We start from the raw sequence: 23258 nt of genomic DNA on the forward strand, positions 1-23258 counted from the left end.
ATACCTTTGTATGTGACCGATAATGCAGACCTTAAAAAAGAGTTTAATTTCTTCATAAAGTGGTTCCCATAAGGGAATTCAATTATGTAGATTTTCAATGGGCTAGTTATTAGGACTCTCTATTATCGGCTATAGATGAGTGGTATTGGTTTTAAAATATTTACTCTTGATGTCTCTTAAGCCCCATTTATTGAGTTCTCATTTTATGTGACGTGCGTTCTCACACCATAAACTCTTGGGGTAGCTACAACAAAATCTCTCAATTGTGAACAGTCTGAGTTTCTCCTGTGCAGGGCTCTCCTAAACCACTTCAAAGTGGACAGTACCTTCCTGTTAATCATGTAAAGCTCAAGGTGAAATGGTTTAGAATGTGAGCCCCGGAATCCTCTTGTTTTGTCCTGGTTCTGCCACTTAGAAATTGCATGAACCTCATCAAGGTGCTCTCGCCTCTCGGAGTGTGTTTCCCAATCCGTAACAAGACTGGTATCACCCATCTGCTGAAAGACCAGTGACACATTTGAAAAGTCCTCAGCACAGTCTTCAGCACATTCTTCTTGCTGAAAACATCATTAGCTGTTTGAGTTTTTTGGTTGTTTTTTTCCCCCTAGATAAGAGGGGCCAATTTAGTATCTGGTTTTAGTGGAAAGACAATGTGCTTCCTAGGTAAATGATGATCTCAATTTCAAGCTATGCCCTAAGCAAGGCCAAAGGAATTTCTCAGTTGTTTCTCAGTCTGTCAATTTGGAGCAGCTTGAATGAAATAATCTCTAAGGCTGGTCCCTGTGTTCCTGGCAACAGTTGCTGCCTTTGTCAATGGCTCCTTCTGCTGAAGGACACACAGGCATGGATGAGGGCATCCACCACAGCTCAGAGGAGAGTGTTAGATAAGTGCAAAGCCTTCTTCCCAGTCCTGCCCGGCTCCTTGGCTCCCCTCCTAACCTCTCACCCTCTCATCCCATTGTGATTCCATTTTCACTTGCTTCTGACTCAGTCATCACTTCTCGACACAGGCCAGGGACACTGGCTGCTGTTCACTTTCCTATTCACTCTTCTTGTCGCTGTGACTTGAAAAGACATCTCCCTGGGCCCTTGAAACTATAAGTGTGTGTGGCATCCTTTCCTGCTCTGACTCCGACGGGGCCACCTTGGGCCTCTGTACTGTGTGTTGCCGGAGCCCAGCTCAGGACCAGGCATGTGGTGGCGGGGGCATGGGCTGGCATTATATCTGCTCAGTGCTCGGAGTGGTGGAAGAGGCTTGACATATGTCATCGATGTCATCATGCAGGTCACACCCATGACTTGTACCAGGAGGAAGGCATTATGTCCTCACCATAAAACAAGGAAAGGGAAGTTCAGATTCAACTAGTCACTTGCCCAAGGTCCTAGAGTCAGGGCTTCAAAGCTCTTGCATTCTCACAATCAAACATCACGACAATAAACGTAATCATAAGGGCATGAGCAGAGGAAGCCGCTACAATTAGAAATTGCATGAACCTCATCAACGTGCTTTCGCCTCTCTGAGTGTGTTTCCCAATCCATAACAAGACTGATATCACCCATCTGCCTTTAATTTGACAATTACCATGAGCTTGAAAATATGAGTTAGGGAAGAAGAGGAAGCTCCAATCCACCCACACTGAAACTGGCATCCTGCTGATTTCTAAAATTCCACTGTTACTAAGGGTTAAGAATTGCTCTTCCAAATATACCCTATTCAAAAGTAAATAATTTATGTACAAATTGCATCGAACTAATAATATCTACAGAATGAAGGGTCGTTGGGTTGATTCTAGCTGACCAGGGTCAGCCTCAGGGGAACCATCATACCTCCTGTTAAATGAGCATTTACTATGTACCAATGTTACCCAAATAATATTGACATCCATAACAACACTGGGAGGAAGATGTCATCGGCTTCTTTAAATAATACGAAGCTGAGGCTTGGAGAGGGTGAATAAGCTGCCCAGGATTGTGAATAGAGGAGCAAATATCCAAACCCAGGGTTTTTCTGACTCCTTCCCCAGCCACGTGATGGCCCTCTAAGAAGACATGCTTTAAGACAGTGTGGACAAGGGCAGAGGAATAGGAATTCAGGGGTTGCTGAAGGAAAATTTACTTTGTCATAGACTGAATTATTGGTGGCAAGTCCTCATTTCTCTATAGTAGTATTATGCATTCACATCCTTGCCATGGCTGATTGTGGCAAGAGTGAGATTTCTTTCCTACCCTGTCCTCATGCTTGGCTCATGACTTACTTTGACCAACAGGAAGGTACCAGACATGACGCGAACTAAGGTTTGAAGTGTGCTGCGTGGCTGGACTTGCTCTCTTGCATTCCTGCCTCGGGCCATGAGAAAGCCTCACTCCAAGTAGCTGTTGGTCCAAGGAGGATGTGGGTCATGTGGAATAGGGTGGGCACAACCTGAGCTTGAGTCAAGTGCTCCTCGGTCTCAACTGGATCTGTCCACCCAAATGTGTCACAAAGGGGAAAACTGCTTAGAGTTGTTGGTGATAAAAGGCTATGGTTGTTTGCTGTACAGCATCAGTGTAACAAAAGCTGCCCCTCCTCTGTGAATAACGGTCCTACCTTCTTCCCAAACTTGAAAACTTAGAAGAGTTCTCTGAGTAGATTCGTTTTTTTCTTTTTTTTTTTTACCTTTAGTATCCAAATGGTACCAGCCTCCCACTAATTCTACCTCTTTGCTGCCACAGACCCATCCTCCCCATCTCTCCGTGGTGCAGGTCCTCAACATTGTCCCTGTGTACTACTGAAAAAGTCTTGTCGCTGGAGACCTGCTTTCAGTGTACCCCCCACCACTATGACTGATGGCCAGTTACCTTTTCAAAGGAATAGTTGCACCCACAGCTCATCCCAAAAGGTCTCCAGTTCAGTCGCTTTCATGATAGAGTCCATATGCCCTAGTCTAACCTTCCAAGTCCTTCGTGACTGGCCCAGCCAGTCTTCCCCCTTATCAGTCACTATCCCTCCCTGTACATTTCCTGCTGTAACTTCCCCTGGGTTTTCTGATAAGAACAGAGTTGTTCGAGACTCATCTGCAGACCAGGAACTGCTTTTTGCAGCCAGTCTGCCTTGACCCCACTTCTTGAGAAAAGCAGAACCTGAGCATAAGAGAGGGATGTACTCAACAGAGAAGAGACCAGGGGTTGAGAGAGAATAGGAAGTGAAGGGAAAATTAAGTGACAAAAGGACTATTTAGTAAAGGAAGGAGGTCATCTGGGCAGCTTTGAAGGTAAGCAGTGTCATCAGGGAATACATTTTACAGTGCTAACCCCTCTGCACCTTGGGCAAATCACTTTGCTTTTCTAGGCCTCAGTCTTCCCAACTGTAAAATGAGTAGCTGGTACTCAGAGTTCCCCAAACACTCTTTCAAACCTTGCTCAAACTCCAGTCCTTGATTCTACCTCAAACAGGCTCTGGTCTAGTTTCTTGAAGCCAGTATTTCCCTAGGGGCTGGAGGAGGGAGTCAGAAGATGTGTGGGAGGGTTGGGAGTTTGGAGAACAGAGTCCTGGGAGGCAGAGAAACAGGACTGTAGTGAAATACCAAATTCCCTTCATGAAGGGAAGAGGGCTCCTTTGGAAGTCTACTCAGCCAGTTGTGCCGTGTGACCTGGGGCAGGGCCCCACCCTCCCTGGGGACTCAGTTTCTCTATCTGTACAGTGAGGAGGTTGGTCTTGGTGACATCTAAGCGACCTCACGTGGGCATCTCTGATGTCCCTTTTTCCCTCACACTGCTGGAGTGAGACATTTAGGCCTTGTACTTCCCAGAGCATTTGAAACAGACTTGGATGCCTGCATCTGAGCTGCTGACCCTCACTGCCATTCATAATTACGCCTCTGAGAGCAAGAATTAAAAAAAAAAAAAAAAAAAAAAAAAGAGGCCAAAAGGTGGTGGTGGCACAGGCTGGTGATGGGGCCTGATAGAGATCACAGTCCTTAATCAAGGCTACCTGGGGCCTAACTGGCTATTGCTCAGCTCAGGTGGGTAGCCCATGTGGGATGGCCTAGGCTCTGAGAGGCCACCAGCCAGGCCACGCCAGGGCCCCCACTACAAGGTCTCAGCCCTGGTGAACCCTCTCCACCGGCTCCATTCTCTCTCTTCCTAGAAGCCTCGCTCACCCTGAGTGCACCACACACACACAATTATCTACAAATGAGTGTCTGGGGGAAAAGCGTGTGGGTAAGAGACTCCCTTAAAACTACGGCTGATTGAGGATGGAGGGAGGGAAGAGATCTCACTAACAGCCTGGAACGGATATGGACGCAGATGTATCCTACAAACAGAGTAATCTGGTTCCAGCTGGGCACCCTGGGATTCCTCACAGGTATGCACAGAGCTAGGCCTGTTGAGCGAGGGGCTGCCATCCCCCCACCCCTGACCACCCTCTACCCTAGAGCCTGCATCATCCAGGCTTCTCAAATCAGTCTGGAATGGGTTGGAGGGGGGGTCAAGGATCACAGCCCCACGATGGGGAAACAGCATCGACCTGGCAATCAAAGCAACCTGAGGCTGAATCCTCAGTCTACTTATGGATTGAGTGGCCTGGATAAGTTGTCACCCTTCTTTGGGCCTCAGTTTCCTCATCAGAAAATGGGCACCTTAAACCCAATTTTTAAAATTGTCACAAGGAATGGCGATAACAGGTTAAAAACAATGACCACGTCACCAGACACGTAGGCAGCATTCAGCACACGGAAGTTGTTACTAGTCTCACTACCATTCTGGCCAGCGCCGCTGTCATCCCCGATGCTGCTGCCCAGGCGGGGCTCCGGCAGGCGGTGTTTCCTCCCTGGTGTGGTGCCCTGGCCCCTCTCCTCTCCTCCTGGGTTCCACCCTTTCTCCTCCCCATGTGGTTCTTGCCTCATCTCTGGTCCAGACAGCACTTCTTCAGACCACTTTCCCTCTCTGTGCAATTCCTCTGTGCCCAGCACAGGTGGGATCGATGCACAGAGACGTATCCGTCTGATTCTCTGCCTTCAGACACTTGAGTGGGAAGATTGAGAACAAAATGTATCACTACTGCGAGGTGTTTTACCGGCTGTTGAGGAGTTTGTGCAAAGAGCCCCATTACGCAGAGGAAAGAGCTCTGAACTCTGCTCCCAGGTCAGAGGCACTCCAGTGAAGAGAGAGGGAGATGAGAAGAGGGAACGCCGAGCTCCTCAACTGCCAGGTGGAGCTGGAAGTTCTCTACTTACATTAACTCACGTGACCCTCCCAACGAGCCTATGAAGCAGATTCTATTTTCAACCCCATCTTCCAGAGGAGGAGACTGAGGCCCAGAGGGGTTAAGTAAGTTGCTTGCCTAGAGTCACAAAGCTAGGACGGCCTGAGCCAGGGCTGGAATCCAGCCAGCCTGGTTTCAGAGACAGTGCTGCTGCCCCCAGGCTGCACTACCTCTCTCTCAAGGGCAAGGAAGAGTTTTCCAGACAGAGGAAAGGATGGGACCCAAGGTAGGTCACAGCACAAAGGGAGAACCATGTGCCCCCTTGTTTCTTTGGATCAGCCCGATCAGCAGAGCCAGAGGGCTGGCTAAGCACTGAGAATTCCCGCCCTAGTACTACTACAGGCAAGGGGAAATAGCCCCTGCGAACTCCTGTACCTACTCTGGAAAACAGTCATTCCCAAATGCTGAATCCAAGCATTATGCACGGAGAGAGGCAGCTGAAAGCAGAGAAGACAGGCACTGGGATCAGAACTCTGCACATGTTACCCAGTGGCCTGTGGTCTCTGTACAGTTTCCGTCTCTGGCCAAGACTCAGTTTCCTCAATTCTACACTGAGGTTAATCAAGCCTGGCCCTCTCACTGTACAAGAATGAAGATGCTCTATTCCCAGTACAAGCTCCAGAAACATAACCTGCTCTTGCTGTGATTAGCATCAGGAAACTGGCTTTCTTAATGTTCTTTTCTAACCATAGCTCTTATCCTGGACCTTTTGGTTATAATTTGGGGAAAGGGCAAGGCTAAGAGATGCTTATAGATCTTGTGAAGCATAATGTGTTAATCCACCCAGCCACTCTGTGAAGCAGGTGCTAATGTCCTGATTTTACAGATGAGGAAACTGAAGCTCCCAGGGGCTAAATGACCAGCCTGTAGTTGACACAGTGGGGAAGCAACAGGGTCAGGATTCGAACCCAGTTTGGCTTCACCCTGGAGTCAGAGCACCCAGACACTATGCCAGGTAAGATGGAGGAGTTCAGCGTGACCCTGAGTCTCAAAATGAGCCCCCTTGGTGGCTCCTTCTGGCCGCCAACCACACCTGTTTTGGAGCTTACAGAGATGTAGACGGCACTAGGCTTGGTGTTGTCATGCTGCAGGACCCTGCTGCTCTGTTTCCCCACCAGTTAACGTGTGGCCCTGCTCAAGCCCCTTCATCTCTCTGAGCCGCCTCCTTCTCTCCTGGCAGGAGGGGAGCATAAGCCCTGTCCTCCCTCATTCACAAGGATGCAGTGATGACAACATATAGACTTATCCCATTTAGGACACACGATGATTAATAATGCAGTCGTTCCCCGACTTGCACAAAACCTGAAACAGCAAACTGAAATATACAAAATAGATTAAGCAGAGGGTAATTATTCATTTTGCAAAAGAGTTCTTCCGTGCACAAAAGAAATGCATTGATGTTTTTTCCCCCTGAGCATCGGCTATCTTTGTGAGTTTAAAATCAAATTTCATTTATAGAATTAAAGCAAAAAGAGGAATGACTTTCTAGATGTGCACTGAGTACAGTGTGCACTGAGCCCCAGACATCCTGGCCGTGCCATTGCGCTATAAAGCAAGGGGGTCCAGACTCCTGCAGGGATGGACCTTTGCCTTCCTCTAGTCAGGACTTGGAGGGAGATGGCGAGAACCAGGGGTGACCTGCGCACACTGATGCAGAGGGGTCCCTTCCTGAGTGACCTCAGCCCCAGAGGCAGGCAGGTGATCAGGGTCACAGCTAGCTTCCTGGGAAACTGGAGGGCTGTCATTTCCAGTTCCTTCCATCTGGAACATCATACCACTTTACACACTGTGCACGCGCGGCTGAACCCAGCTAACTTTCACTCCGCTACTCTCATTCTCGATGAATCCTCATTCATGTTCTTGCTCACGCCTCTGCTGCTTGTCTCTCTTCTGTTCTGTGGTTCTCTCTCCTCACCATCTCCATCTCTCTTTGTTTCCCAACCTTTGTCTTTTTGTCACTGCCTCTGTTTCTCTCTTGGGCCTCTGCTTCTCTGTCCTGGCCTTGCCCCCGTGTGCGTTCCCATATTCCTCACTGTCTCTCTGCCTCATTTCCTTGGCATCGCTCTGCAGTGAAAAGAACCTGAGTTTGAGTCAGAGGCCCAGGTTCAATCCCCAAGACCTACCTTCACTTCCCCTTCCGCAAATAAGAGGCCAGAAAGGACAGTCTGCCTATTTCAAGGGTTAATGGGAAGGTCTGTAAAGGTGCCTAGAACAGAGAATACGTTCATGTCCTGCTAACTCTGGTTCTCCTTTGTTTCTCCCTCTCTCTCCTGATTTCTCTCATTCTCATCTTTCTCTTTCCTTCCATCTTCTCTCCTCCCTTCCCATCCATCTCACTCTCTCTGCCTGCCTCTCACACAAGCACACAGATGACAGCCTCTGCCCCTCACCCCCACCCCATGCAGCCCCCACTTTCTGGGAATGATTTAATTCCAGGACAGCACCGGCTCCCATTCCTAAGATGCACACTCTTCTGCAGAACATGATTACACCACCTTTACTGGCATGTAATGGAGAATCAGCATGCATCATTAAAATCAGGCAATGTGAGTCCAAGTGGCCTGCGCCAGGCTCCACGAGGGAGTTGAGCTTGACTGTCAACGTCCATTGTTGACCATTTCAGAGACTGCAGCAGTCCGTTCACAGCGCACAGGGCGAGCCCACATGGCTTTGCTTGACTTGTGAGAAGCAGTTCAAATTCCTGGATGTTCTGTCCTGATGGACAGTCTTGGTGTGATCAGCATAAAATCCACATACCCTCCATCACTCCATGTGGTCTGGTAAACACCCATCTAGTGAGGTTTTAATGAAGAGACCATTTACCACTATAGCCAAAAGGCTGGGACAGGTACACACACAGACACACACACACACACACACACACACACACACCCTCCTATTCAGATATCTTTAATCACCGACATTGAAATGAAAGCTGCCTTCAGCCAAGAGAGAGGAGAAAGATGGTGCAGTACAGTGGGCTGGCTCCCTATAGATGGCATCAAATAACCAGAAAAGGCTGGTGCTATTGCTAAGTGCTGTGTTTTAAATAGTTTCGTGGAGACCCCTTTTGCTCCAAAATCTGTCACCACGCCTTCCATTCCATCATGATTAAGTCTTTTGTGGGTTAAGCATTGCCCACACTGGGGGTGCTTTTTGCCCCTGATGCAATAATTCCCATTTGTTGAACATGTGTATTTGCCATATAATGTATCAGGTACTTTGTACTGATTATAATCATCACAACAACCTAGCAAAGGTGAATACCTTTTTCTCTGATGAAAAAGAGCAGGAAATGGAGGCTTGGGGAAAATTAGGCAATTTGTTTAAAACCCTACCAAGACTGTAGTTAGAGGCAGAGCCAAGATTTTTAACCCACATCTGTCTGACTTCAAAGCCTTGACTCTTACAAGTTTGCTCTGCCTCTCCAAAAACAAAACAGAGCCCCCTATGAGGGCAGCTGGATTATGAGCAGATATAGGAGGTGGCAGCATCTCATCCACTGTCTTCCCTGTGGACTGACTCAGTCTGGGGGCTCAGTCAATATTTCTGAATGACAGACCTTCATGAAGCTGATGGGGAACTCGCCATGCCCCCGAGGTCCAGCACTGAAACACTTCCTTGCATGAATGAGTGATTCTGATCATAAGTCTGCAAGGCGAGCCTGGGAAAGCACCACCAGGAGCCAATACCTTCACACATTGCAAAAGACTCCAGGAGGCATTGGGTCAGTTTGCAGCTGGGGGCCTACATCCCAAGGATAAAATGTCTTGACCGCATAAGATGTTCTCAAGAGGTAGGGAAACCAGCCATCAACATGATAGTCTAGAGACCTCCTCTCTGCCACTAATGTGACTTGGCCAAGGCGCCGACCCACCCTGAATGAAGGTGAAGACTTGCCCTCAGCAGCTGCAGAAGGAGGGGCTTGGACTAGATGGCAGCATGGTTCCTCCCAGCTCTGCCCCTCTTTGTTCTCTGACCTCGCCCCCAAGCTTGCCCCTGCCAGAGTCTTCTCAGAAGAAGGGCTGGAGAGGCCACAGTTGTGAACTAATACGTTCCCTCCCCAAGTTCGAGGGGGCACTCAGGATTGTACAAGTGCAGAGTTGCCACCTGAGAATGACAGGTTAGATTCTGCGCTGGGGCCCCTTTCTCGCCTTGCTCTCGTCCCAGCCCTGTGTGGCACGGTGTCCAGTAAAGCTCTGTCCAGCCCCCTCACCAGTACCCCTTATTTCACTGTTTTCCTTCCTCTCTCATCCTAGGTCATTGGTGTTTGTAATAGACTGAAAGTCTGTGTCTCCCCCAAATCACTATGTTGGAGCCCTAATCCCCAAGGTGATAGTATTTGGAGAAGGGGCCTTTGGGAGGCAATTAGGGTCAGGTAGGGTCATGATAGCAGGGCCCTCATGATGGGGTTAGTGGTCTCATGAGAAGCAGAGGAGAGAGAGACTGCGCTTTCTCTCTGCGTGCACACACTGAGGAAAGGCCAGGTGAGGACACAGTGACAGGTCAAGAAGTCAGCCGTCTGCAACCCAGGAAAAGAACCCTCACCAGGAACCAATTCAGTGGTACCTTGATGTTGACCTCCCAACCTCCAGAACTGTGAAAAATGAGTGTCTATGGTTCAAGACACCCCATCTATGACATTTTGTCATGACAGCCCAAGCAGACTAAGTCAGTGTCCTCCTCTCCCGGGTCCTTTCCTTAGAGACAGCATGAAAACTGGTCCTCATGCCGGACATAACACTTGGACTCCTCATCCTTGACATCAAAGCCTGAAACCAATTCATCAGACAGGAAGCTCCAAGGGACAGAGATGGCAGCCTCTCTCACTGGCCATCCCCAGCACTGGGCATGATGCCCAGCATGTAATTGCCGCTCACTAAATCACTGCAATGAATGAAACGCAGTATCTAGATTCTGACCACTTCTTTCCACCTCCACGGCTTCCACCTTGGCCCACGGTACCATCATCTCTGGACTGGACTATCCCATCAGTCTCCCAAGAAGCTTCCCTGCTATCACTCTTGCCTCTGCCCCTGTAGATTTTTCTCAATAGAGTGACTAGTATGATCCTCTTAAAATGTTAGTTAGATGATGTCAATCCTCTGCTCAGAATGTTCTGTGGCTTCTCCTTGCATTCAGGTTGTTCTTAAAAAAACATTCAGCCAATGTTCTTAAAATGTTTGACACAGGCTCTGGCCCTCTGGTCCCTCTCAGACCCCATCTCCTAACATCCAGGGGAGCTCAGCCACGTTCTCCTCCATGATCTCCCTCAAACAGGTGAGGCACAGGCAGCCTCAGAGCCTTTGTCCCGGCTGCCCGCTCCGCTTGGACTCTGCTCTCCCCAGACAGCCCAGAAGCATGCTTTGCTCCCTCACCCCCAAGTCATGCTGACCTTGAGCAGGTTACCACCGCTCCTCCATGTTCACAGCCCCCTCTTCCTGCAGTCTTTTTTTGTTTGTTTGCTTGCTTTAATAACACGTCATCATCTAACATAGATCTAATTTGTTTACTTATTACTGTATATAGTCTATATATTCTAATCATCTGTCTGTCCCCTGCCCCTACCAGAATGTGAGCTCCATGACGGCAGCAATTTTTATCTGTTTTCATCCTGTCACTGCCTGACATCCTGCTTATATTAGGTGCTTGATAAATACCAGTTGAATGTTAAATGAACACATACATGAATGAAAGAATAAATACAAAACCCAGTTCTTGAACTCAGATGCCAAAGCATTAAATCAGTCTCCTAGACCAGGGGTTGGCATTTTCTCTCCTACAAAGGCCCAGATGGTAAATATATTTGGTTTTGCAAGCCATAGAGTCATGACTATTGAACTCTGCTGTTGCAGCTACAAATAGTCACAGGCAATAGAGTAACTAGTGAGCATGGCTGTGTTTCAATATAACTTCATAAAGTTTTATTGAGACACAGCAGTTGGCTGGCGGGCTGTAGTTTGCTACCCCCTGCTCTAGTCTATATTCTATCAGGCCAGACAATGGGTCTGGTTTTGCTCACTGTAAAATCTTGATTCATAGCATAGTACCCAGCACAGCATTGTCACTCAATAAATATTTTAAATGAAATGAAATATATATGAAACACAATTTCACTCTCCATCACAGCTGTCTAACTGAACTTGCTGTAATACTAGAAATGCTCTTTAATGCAGCAGCCACTAGCCACATGTGGCTACTGAGCATCTGAAATGTGGGGACTGTGGATTAATTTACATTTCAGTTTAAATAGCCACATATGGCTATTTGCTCCCACATTGGACAGTATAGGTCTAGCACATTCTTTTGCTTCATGGTCCAACTCTGGTCTCTCCCCTGCCAAGAAGCCTTCCCTCACTGCTTAGGCTCTTAGTAACTGCCTTTTTTTTTTTTTTAATTAGTCCTACAATATTTATTTTATTCAATTCATATTTTAACCATAGCTATAATAATAGCTAATGTTTGTTAAGTGCTATGTACCAGGCATTCTGTTATGTGCTTCATATGCTTTATCTAGTTCAATCCAAATAATAATCCTCTGAAGATTACTATGTTGATATTCTTTCCATCATTTACCACTGAGAAAAACAAAGGTTAAAAGGGGTCAACAAAATGTCCGGAGTTGTGCAGGCCCAAAATGAAGGGGCTGAAATTTGAATCCCACCCCACTGGAACCCAGAGATCAAGCTCTAAACCATCATAAGTTGTTTATTAAGAGCACAAACTTGTAGTGGTCCCAGTTTCCTGTGTCTATATTCTTTCTAGAGATCGGAAGCATGGACGTTCCCAGAGCTGGACATGGCACTGGCTTGCAGTGCAGATTTGCAGTACACAGAATTTCAGAGCTGGAGAGCACTTAGAGAAAATCTAATGTAAGCTCCTCTTGTATTAAATAGAGAAACTGAGGCCCAGAGAACACAGTGGCATGTCAAAGGTTACACCTTGAGTAAAAATTGCAGATCCAGGAGAAACCCATGGAGTTTATCTCCAAATTCAGTGTTTCCTCTTTGATGCACTCATTCCATTATTCATTATTAAACATCAGTGTGCTAGACAGTGGACTGCATTTGGGGATACATCAGGGCCTAATAACAGCACAGTCCTTGCCTTTACACATCATCCGGTCTCTTCGATAAGCAGGCATTGAGTACAGAAGCACACGAATATGTAATTACAAGTTATAAGTATGTATTGATAACATAGGATAGTGGTTAAGAAGATAGACTCTGAAGCCAGACTTCTGGAACTCCAATTTCAACTCCACCACTTCCTAGATGTGTGACTTGGGGAAAATCCATTCACATATGTGATTTAGTTTTCTCACCTGTAAAATGGTGATAGTAACAGGGAAATTCACTAATTCTAAGACACAAAACCTTCCATATTTTAATATCCCTGAGATGAGGACTTTTCTGATAACCATTAGTATCTTCTGGTTATTAATGGCAGCATTTTTTTCCTTAAAAGCACATAAGATAATTGGTACGTATTATCTGATTGTATCTTGGTTTAGTTAAAACATAATTGTATCTACCTCATCGGGTTACTGAGAGAACTGAATGAGGTAATACCTGTGAAGTGCTTAGAAGAGAGCTAACACATAGTTTGTGCTATACAGTGAGCATTATTATTATCATTATCATCATCATCATCATCATCATCATCATCATCATCATTTACTTTACTACAAAGAAAAAAGAGTGTACTAATGGAGCATAAAACGTGGAGGAATAACTGAGTTTGGAAGGTCAGTGAAAACCTCCTTGAGAAAATGACATTCAAATTAAAACAGGAAGAACAAGAAGACACGGAGAAAGTAAAGATTGGGGCTTATAAGAAATGGGGACGGGTGAAGAGCAGACTGTTGCCTACAAAGACCTATCGCGTTGGTTGGAGGGAAAGGCATCACCCTTAACAAGTGTGGACACTTCCAACATGGCTTTTGTATCCTAATGGCACTCCCAACTCCCACCTATACTTTTGCCATCATCTTCCCTCTCCATACTTTCCTTTACTGATAATCCATTGGTCATAAGGCATTCCAAATATATTTAGAAGCTTCCTGAATTCTTCTTTTTAAATAGTAAGACATAGACCACTTTTGGAGTCCCAAGTATATTTTTGCAATACATTTGTTGAATACATTTAAATATAGACTCTAATTTAAATACCAGGGGCTTATATTTTGGATGATAAAACCTAGATGTAGAAGCTGAGAGCCTTCCTTCTTGGTGGTACAATCCTCCTAAAGATTAGTCATCAGAGCTACCTCAAGTCATCTTCTAGATGCACCTTTACAATGACAGGCTCTTACAACCTCTTTCTTTCAAGTTCCGAAGTAAGGCTGCTTTGGATTTTCAGTGGGACTGACATGTTCCCAATAAGGAAAAGTTTTCAAAGTCTTTTTCGCAGCCCATTCTAACCTTCTCGTCCTTCCAATCGCTTGAGCAGTCAGTCCTGTTTCTTGCTGCTGTGGGCTCTCTGAAATGTTACAACCTCCTCTTTGACACAGATTGTCCTTTTCCAAGGACCATTCACCCTCTTCCACAAAGTAACGTTTTACAACACATTTAAACCACATATAGCAAGGCTCCCAAACAGAGATAAAAAATGGTTTCCTTACAGCTGACACACGCTTCCCCAGTTCCACCTCTTCATTTTGCATGTTTCCCTTGTCCCCAACCCAACTGGGTCCTTTTGTTTTTTTCAAGTCAACTTATTCTGTAAAGTCTTTGTCCAAAGGATTCATGCCTGCCTCTGAGAATTCTCTGCAAATACCTATCAAAGAGTGAATGCCTCAATGTCTCTCTCTTCTCAGTGCTAAACAAACTTCCTCACACACTCCTCAGAATAGCAGCTCCTGACTCAATCTGGGTCCAAATTCCAGCTGTGACACTTAGTAAACAGAAGACCTTGGGAATGTAATCAACTACACTTTAAGACACAACTTCTGCTCTGGAAAATGGAAGCAATAATGACTACCCAGAAGTGCTGTCATGAAGACCAGGAGAACTAGGAATGAAGTCTCAGCAGGATACTTGGTACACAGTGAGTGCATAATATACAGCAGAAGTTGTTACTGTTACTCCAGCAGTCATGTATCTCTCCCACCTCACACAGAGTCTGCCGTAACCTCTTAGCTGTAGGCTACCTCTGGCCATTGTCTCACACCCCCATCTGCTGTATGTAGATAATGAATGCATCAAATGGATCAATCTGGTCCGATAAATGGGCTTTTAGGATTAGCGTTCATTTCATGGAATTTAAGCAGGAAAATCTTGGTTTGTTGATGTTTGAATATCTTTTGTTGGAAATGGACAGTTTGGTGCCACTATCTTGAATGTCTGAACAATAAGGCATCAAGTTCACTAATTTACAGTAAGTTTAGATGAGATGACCTCAGGTTCTAATAAAGTCCAGGACCAAGGAATGGTGGGGTAGAGAGCATTACAGATTCTGAGGATCAGAGTGACTCACTTGGTGGAAGATTGATTTCCCCAGCTGAGGTCCCCTGGAATAACAGCATGGTTGGACATGGACTGACACTACATAGATAAAGGATAGAGCTTACTTTATTTGAGTTTAGGAAAGACCAGTGATACTCAGCTCAAGGGAGATGAAGGTGACTTTCAACAGAGAATTAGCTGTCCCAGATAAAAATCTTTAGCAAAAACACCCTTAGCCAAAATGTCACTGTCAGCAATCTGAGGGCTATTCATTGTATTGACACCAGAACCATACACCCAGCCCACTAACCAAGCTTCGATCTCTCAGCAAGTGAATCTTGCTTCTCATTCATTCACTCATACATTCATTCATTCATTCAAGAAAAGATATATTGATGCAGGAACTGTTTCAGTCCCTGAGACACAGCAATAAGCAAGATGAGCAAAGGCCAAGTCTTTATAAAACTTACATTCTCACATATAAATTTCTCCTCTCCAATCTGCCAGAAAGCTGGCTCTCTTTGGAGTCATCTCAACTCACTTAACTGCGCATCACACCTATGCACCACCCAACTTAAACCTTACGTACCTACAACATCACCTAGAAACCCCATGTTACGATCCCCTTTAAGGCAGGGACATTCTTCTTCTCTGTAAATTCTTGCTCTTTACAACTTCATAAAGTCCCCATGTCCCTTTAAACGTTAATAATACAGGGATGAGCAAATAATAGAAACAAAAATCCATAAACATTAGAAGCATTCAGTACACTAGAAGACATACATATGGCACAACTACACATTCTATATTCTCTTTTCTTGTCCAACTGCAAATGAAAAGTGACTGCTGAAGACACGAAAATAAACTGCACATGATGGTGAATGTGAGTGACGTGCCTATCAATTTGAAAAGAAAATTCAATCTGCTTTAAATGCCATTTACAAATTGTTTCAATCATACTTACGTTCTAAGTTATTAGTGCTTAAAAGGTCATAGAAACATGAATTTTGAGCTGGAAAATATCTTAAGAATTATTCAGGGTTGTAAATCACATCTTGCCTGTAATTTACTGAGTGACACTGGGGAACTTGCTTCGCCTTCGTGACCCTCAATAGATCCGACTAGATGATGGCTAGGGACCTTACTTGCATTAAAATTATGTTTCCACTAATCTTTTTGTTGAAGAGACGGAATATGAAGTTCACAGTACGTGACAGACACAAGGTCAATAGCAAATCTGTGGCAAAGCTGGCACTAGAATTGAGAGCCTGTGGCTTTTTTCATTGTACAAGTGTAAAAGTCACACAAGGACTAAATGAAAAGCCAGCAGATAGAAATATCCAGGTTACGTAAGTTTCCCTATTAGGTGGTCAGCTGCCAAGGCCAGGGAGCATACCTTATTCTCTTCCCACATAATCTAACACAGTTGTGCATTGCTGAACTGAAGGTGTTTCATGAAATATTTACTAAATTAATTGAAAGAGTTATTAAATTAATGAAGTGAAGACAATAGTGACTGAATAACTGATTACAAAAAGAGCAGCAGACACTACGTTTTGAGTCGGTGCTGTGTTAAGCACATTTTAAGCGTGATTTTTCATCTTACTCCCACAACAACTATGCAAAATAGGAATTATTCTATTTCGAGGCTCAGATAGGTTAAACGACCTGCCAAAGTCAGCAAACAAAGAAGCAAGGATTTGAACCTAGTTCTGTCTGACTCCAAAGGATATTCCAGCTCAACTCTGGTTCACTAAATGCATGAATGAATAAATGAATAGATGAATGAATTAGTGACTAAGTGAATTAGTGTTCTGCTGTTACTTGCCTCATGTGGTTTGAGCCATATTGTCAAAGATTCTGTATAGAGAATTTAGCATGATACCACCCATGTGCAAGAAATTTAATAAAGCTGTTTCACACTAAGATTCACTCAGCCAGGGTGACATTCTTTTTTAAAATTATTTTTGTCGAGGTAACATTGGTTTGTAACATTTTATGTTTCATGTATACATTATGTGTCTACCTCCGTATACACTACAGTGTGCTCACCACCAAAAATTTAGTTCCCATCCATTACCATACAGTTGCTCTCCTTTACCCATTTCAGCCTCCCCACTTTTAAGAGTCAAAGCCTGATCATTTGAACTGAATGATGCTATGTTTGATAAGACTACAGTAAGTAGTCTTTGAATGTTCACTTTCTGTCTTCTGAGAGCTGAAGATAACTGTAATTTACTCTGAAAAGAAGCATAATGCTACCCTCTGACAACATTTTCCAGCCTTCTCTGAGCCTTCACTGAGACCTTTCTCTGCCTTGGTCCTTGACTGGTTTGTTCTCATCCCATCCACTGCTATGAAGGTAAATGTTTATGACTGGCATTTCAAAGAAAGTAAGCCGTAATTTGTAACATTTACCTTTTTCTTGGTATAAATACTCCTTACCATAGCCAATTTATGAGCCATCTACATGACATCACTGAACAAAGAGTTGGGAAGAGATGATAACAATCAACTCTCACGAGTTCATACAAGCCAGTTCCAGCACACACTGGATCCAGTTCCATCATGAGCCCCGCACGTCCTACAATTGCTGAAATTTCTGAAAAAACACCTGAGCTGGGATATGGCACAGAGCCAGGAAAACCTGCCCAGGCTCATCCATACATCATGGCAATTATACACTCTTCAGCCGCCCAATCCCCCCCTCTTCCCTCCTTCTTTCTGGTCAGCTGGGAGGAAAGATCCTTCCTACTGACACATCCAGCGAAGCACTAAGGCAGGATGAGCACTGCTTGGACTCCATGACTTTGTTCAGCCCTGCAGACCCCACCCACAGAAGGAGGGGCTCTTTATGGGAGGTTAAGCCGCTCTTGACAGAGCTAAGGCCTGAGACATGTACTGCGCTTGGGGGTTTCACTTTTCCATGACTTCCTCCAAATTCTAATTCCTGTTGGAAGGCGAAGGAGGGGACTCCCAGCTGTCCCCTTGGGCGGTTAGATGTTCCCTAAAACAACTCGATAGGTGGAGGGCAGTTTCTCTGTTTCAGTGGCCAACAGTCTTACTAAAACGCTAGGTGGTTCTCAGAAACTTCAGATCCTCCTCCTTCTGTGAGTTCTCTTCACTCTGCCTTTCCAACCTCATCTCCTCTTCCTCTACCTCATGTACAGCACATTTTCCAGAGGCCAACTCAGCTATGCTGCTCTCTAGGTCTGGAAATTATTCTAGATTTACTTCCTCCTTTTCTCCACCATAAAGATTCCTCTGCTAAATCACCTTCTATTCATTCTCCCTACTGATTCTACAAGGCTCAGCTAAAAGGTCATCTTCTCCATGATGAATCTCCTGAAGTCCTCATCTAGAACACATTCCTCCCTCTTCTCCAGGCACCGGGTGCTCTATAAATGCCTGTTCTTGATTTATTCCACGTTATATCTTTTATAATAGCTACATTTGAGCAGATTATTTTTATCCCTGTGAAAATATGAAGCCCATGAAGGCAGGAACATTGTCCAATTTGTCTGTGATTTCCCATAGCACTTAACACACATGAGTTATGAGTGACTTATGAGATGTGGAATTAAGAAAATCTAGCTTGAATGAATTTAACAAACTGAAATAAATTTTGCAAAGTGGGTCTGAGGCAAGCCCCATGAAAATATAGTCAGGAAACTTATGTTCCTATTTCCACTCCTTATCTGTAGATAGTTCCATTCATTTATGTCTTGAGTGACTTGTAAGAGCAAGGTGCTTTGTTGGACACTGGGGTGGGAAGAATACAGGGATAAATTAGATACAGTAGTAAGCTTTAAGCAGCTTACATTTTAGCAGGGTAGAGAAGTTTCCAAATAATAATTCAAGTTTTAATCAAATATTTAGTCAACAGAGAACCCTAATGATACCATAGAAGTCATCCAGTCTACCGAGAGGAAATGAGAGGTAATTAATCAAATAGGATTTTGGAAAGTATGTAATTAAAGATGGAAGGAATTTCAGGTAGAGGGAGGAGCCTGAACTCCAGTTAGAAGGTAAAGCTTTGCATGGGATGTCTGGGGTTGGGGTGTGGGGCTATGCGAATGTGAGCAGAGAGGAGAATGCAAAGAGGAATGTTTGAGGGGTATGGCTGATGGGAGGGTGAGACCAGAGCACTCTAGCTGGTCTGGCTACCGGACAGCTCTTGGTGACCCAATTTCTCTAGCACTGGAAAATATTTAATCTGAGTTTAAAGGTGAGTAGATACGGAGGAAGAAACTGAAAATTGGTGAATAAAATTTTTTCAAGGAGCATGAGGAGGGAAATTTCCTTCCTTCCTTCCTTCCTTCCTTCCTCCCTCCCTCCTTCCCTCCTTCCTTCCCTTCATTACTTTCTGTGAACCAATTATATGTCAGCATTTGAAAGATACACAGATAAGTAAGATACAAGTGTTGAATCCCTCTCCCCGGCCCTGAACAAGGCTTACTGTCTGGTGATTCATCCAGACAAGGAAACTACAGTGACTCTTCACAGGGACAAGGACTGTGACATATGGAAGCATAGAACCCATAAGAGCAGAGAGAAGACCCTTAATCTGGTCAGGGCTGGGGATGGTGAGTCACGGATGCCTCTAGGAGGAAGGACATTTGGGCTGAATGAAATGGGGGTAAAAAGGAGCCCCAGTCTCCCAGCAAAAGAAAGAGAAAGGCATTTCAAGGGGAGGAAACAGCCCATGAAAGGGATGCAGGCATGAGAAACCACGGTGCCTTCAGGAAACTTCAGGTATCAGTGCACCAAGAGCCCATGGGATGTGGCAAATAGAGGCAGAAGAGGAAGTGATAAAAATGAGCATGGTTTCATCAAGATAAATAAATTAATAAATGTGGCAGCTGGGCCTCCCATTGTTTGTTTAGAACACAAGAGGACTGTTTGGGAAGAAGAGTGCTCAGAGCCTTGTTGTATCAAGGTTAGTCCTTAGGTCAGGAGCGTTAGCAACAGCTGATAGCCTTGTAGAGTTCCAGAGTCTTGGGCCTCACTTTAGACCTATAAAAGGCTGAGAAGTGTTGGTTAGGAGCACAGGATCCCGAGTTTGAAGACGTTCTCTGCTACCTGCTGGCTGTGTGATTTTGGCCCTGGATCACCTTTCTTCTCTGGGCATCAGTATCACCAGTGATAAAGTTGAGAAGGTCAAGAGAGTGGATTCTAGTGATATTTCCAGCTCTAAGCAATAAGTGTGTGTGTGTGTGTCTGTGTGTGTGTGTGTGTGTGTGTGTGTGTGTGTCTGTGTGTGTAATTCTAGGGGATACTGGTGGGAAAGTTGATCATTGTTGAACTGGCTAATACATGCTTGCACCCTGAATGATCCACTGTTTGGAATTAGGTCCGCAAGCCTGTAGCTAATCAGAAAGATGATCAGAAACCATGAACTTGCACCTGAAGGCAGATCAGCTGGGAAATCAGCAGGTCAGACTCTCAGACACTCGCCACTCTGCCTAGCTGGGGCTTCATGGAGGGAGGAAAGCAGGGGAACCTCTTCTGTTCCCTCCCACCAGCAATCTTGCCTACTTTTTAAGGAAAGGAAAAAGCAAAAAGGAGAGCCTACAGGACCAGATCCAGGAGCACAGAGTTTCACAAAGGCTTTCCTGGCTGTTGCATGAGGATAATCAAGAGTGTGTATGTCTGTGTATGTGTTGGGGATAAAGGGATACTGCTTAGGGTGACAATGCCTTAAAGTCTAAATGTTTTAATTAAGAGAAAGAAGATTCAGCTATCTGGTCAAATGGTACGCCAGAGCTGCACTGCATTTTCTAAATAGCTTCCCCAATAGGCCTATGTAAAGGCTGCAAAAATGTGTCTGAACAGGCTCCCAAGAGAACAATGGTTAAAAGGCAAATCTTTTCCTGACTCTGCCAAGACGCAAGGGTAAGCCTCTCCTTACTCCTGAGCTTCTGCCCCCTGGAGAAGCGGGAGAGAACTTGGGAAGAGAAAGCACACTCTTGACTTAAGCCACTGAGACCCCTCAGCTCTACACAGGCTTCCCCAGGGCATCAGTGCAGTGGGCTTTCCAGGCGAGATGGCCAGAATCTTGTTAACGGAGAGAGGGATTAAGTTCCAGAGAAAATAGGCCCATATAAGTTGTTGGGAAGAGCAGAGGACTGGGAGCTAGGAGAACTGGGGTTTTAATTCCAGCTTCATTTCTAACTTGATTGGTGGCCTTGGCAAATCTCTTCTTCCCTCTAAATACTATTTCCCTGTTTGTGGACATTAATATACACTACTTATTGAGCAGAAATTCTGAATAAGACAGTGTCCATTTACTAAGCATTAACTGTAGATAAGATGGTGTCTTCTGGGTTAATACCATCTATATGCTGTTGACTCACAACTTTCTATCTCCAGCTAAGACCTCTTCTTTGAAAAGACTTCTGGATTCCAATGCTTATTTTTTATCTCTACCTGATGTTTGCTCGACATTTTGAACTTACGTCTAAAATAGCACGATCCTCCCCCACCTCAGCCCTGACCCTCCAACAGGAACCTCGTACTCAATAAATGAGAAATCCATTCATCTCACTGTTTGGACTGAACAATCTGGAATCATCCTTGACTCCTCTTTGTTTCTCATCTTCCACAACCAATAACAAGTTCTGTCAAATCTACACTTGAAATATATCCAGAATTGGATCATTTCTCACCATCTTCTCCCCTAACCCCTGTGGTCCAAGCTACCACCAACGCTTGCCTACATTAGAATAGCAGTGCCCTTGAATGCCCTCTAAGCTGATTTTCCACACAGCAGCCAGAGTGGTCCTGGTAAAATGTAGGTCACATCATGTCGCTCCTTTGTTCAGAGTCCTCCGATGACTTCTTGTCTCACTCAGAGTAACATCCAGAGTCCTTCTTGTCCTTTATAAGGCCCTGCAATCTCCCTCTATGCCCCGCCCTCCCCAGCCTTCTGCTTGTCAAGTTTCTCTCCTAACTCCTCTCTCACTTCCCTCCAAGCACACTGGTCTTCCTGCTAGTGCTGAATCAATGGCATGTTCCTGTGCTCCTGCTGCAGAGTGCTGGCCCTTGCTGTTCTTTCTGCCTAGAATGCTTTTTCCTCAGATAGTAGCATGGCTTCCAGCATCTCCAGCTTAAAAGCGCCTGCTCAGATGTTACCATCTTGGAGAAGCCTTCCCTGACCCCTCTCTGTGTGATAACAACTCCACTCCCACTCCCAGCTTAGCATCCCATGTGCTCTGTGCTCTCCCCGCAGCATTTATCATCCTCTGACACAGTACACACATTTACCTGTTTGTCTGTTGTAGTGCCGTCCAACAGAACTTCCCGCAATGATGGCGATGTTCCACCTCTGAGTTCTCCAAGAGGTAGCCACTAATCACATCAGCTATGGAGCGCTTGAAATATGGCTAACATGATTGAGGAAATGTTTAATTTATTTAATTTTAATTAATTTAAATAGCCACATGTGGCTAGTGGCTAGCTTCTTAGGCAATGCAGATTTAACGTCTCCATAGAATATAAACTTCTTTAGGGCAGAGATTTTGCCTATTTTCTTCATTGTTATATCCTCAATGCCTAGAAACGTGCCTGGCTACTCAATAAATATCTGTAAAATGAATGAATAAATAAGTCTACTAGGAGCTTTCCATACTTTATCTCGTTTAATCCTAACAACAGGCTTGTGGATGAGATACTATTTTCATTCTCTGGAACTCAGAGGCAGGAAGTGTCTTGCTAAAGAATGCCTACCTAGTTTGTACCCGATGACCATATCTCCCCATTTGAGATAAGTTCTGGGGATCTAGTGTACAGAATGGTGAACAGTTAACAATGCTGTATTGTATCTTGAAAACTCCTAAGACAGTAGATCTTAAATGATATCACCAGATACACAAAAAAGGTAAGTATGCGAGGTGATGGGGGTGTTAACGAACCTTACTGCAGTAATTATTTTGCACTATGTCTGTGTATTAAATCATCACATTGTATATCTTAAATTTATACAGTGTTATATGCCAATTATAGTTCAATGAAGAAGAAAAACTAACACCCAGCTAGTAAAAGATAGGCAGGATCTGAGCTCAGGGATGTCTGGTGACATTCAGATACTTTGCTTTGCTGAAGTTGGACTAGATGTTCTCTGTGGTCCTTCCTAACTCCGAGATGCTGCGGTTTTTACAAGAACTTCCTTCCTTGTCAGGCAATGGCAGCACAGAGTTTAATTACCAAAGGGACTGATGGGCTTTTACATAAAGCCACTTGTTAATCGCTTAGAAGCCATGATTCTTCCAGAAGAAGGAGTGCAGACCATCTTTCAGGCCATACCCTCTCTCCCTCCCTCCCCAGCCCTGCTCACAGCTCACCGGTTTCTGGGTCGCAGAGCTGCTCACAGGCGTCTGTTGTCCTCTGTCCGCAGAGGTCCCTCACCCACGGGGAGGTGGCGTTGATCTGGTAATACAGGGACAGCTTGGCTGGGTTTAACCAGTCGGAGATGTCCAGGTAGCTCCCTTCACTCACCACAAAGCTGCTCCCTGTGGGTGAACAGACAGAAAGACAGCTACTTTCTCCCTGATTTTAGGGTATAGGTG

The 23258-nt window shown here is 45.0% G+C and overlaps 1 protein-coding gene across 9 annotated transcripts in view; it reads right to left on the reverse strand.

The window, feature by feature from the left end:
• The window catches only part of ASTN2 (astrotactin 2), an 800822-nt gene that overhangs the window by 421116 nt on the left and 356448 nt on the right, over positions 1–23258 (reverse strand). For all 9 annotated transcript variants that reach the window (XM_032478291.1, XM_032478290.1, XM_032478299.1 and 6 more), the window contains one exon: positions 23034–23201. In XM_032478291.1, the coding sequence (XP_032334182.1) occupies positions 23034–23201 (168 nt within the window). The remainder of the gene's footprint in view (positions 1–23033; positions 23202–23258) is intronic.

The sequence above is a fragment of the Camelus ferus genome, chromosome 4 (genome assembly GCF_009834535.1).
Source record: "Camelus ferus isolate YT-003-E chromosome 4, BCGSAC_Cfer_1.0, whole genome shotgun sequence".
Taxonomy (NCBI): Eukaryota; Metazoa; Chordata; class Mammalia; order Artiodactyla; family Camelidae; genus Camelus; species Camelus ferus.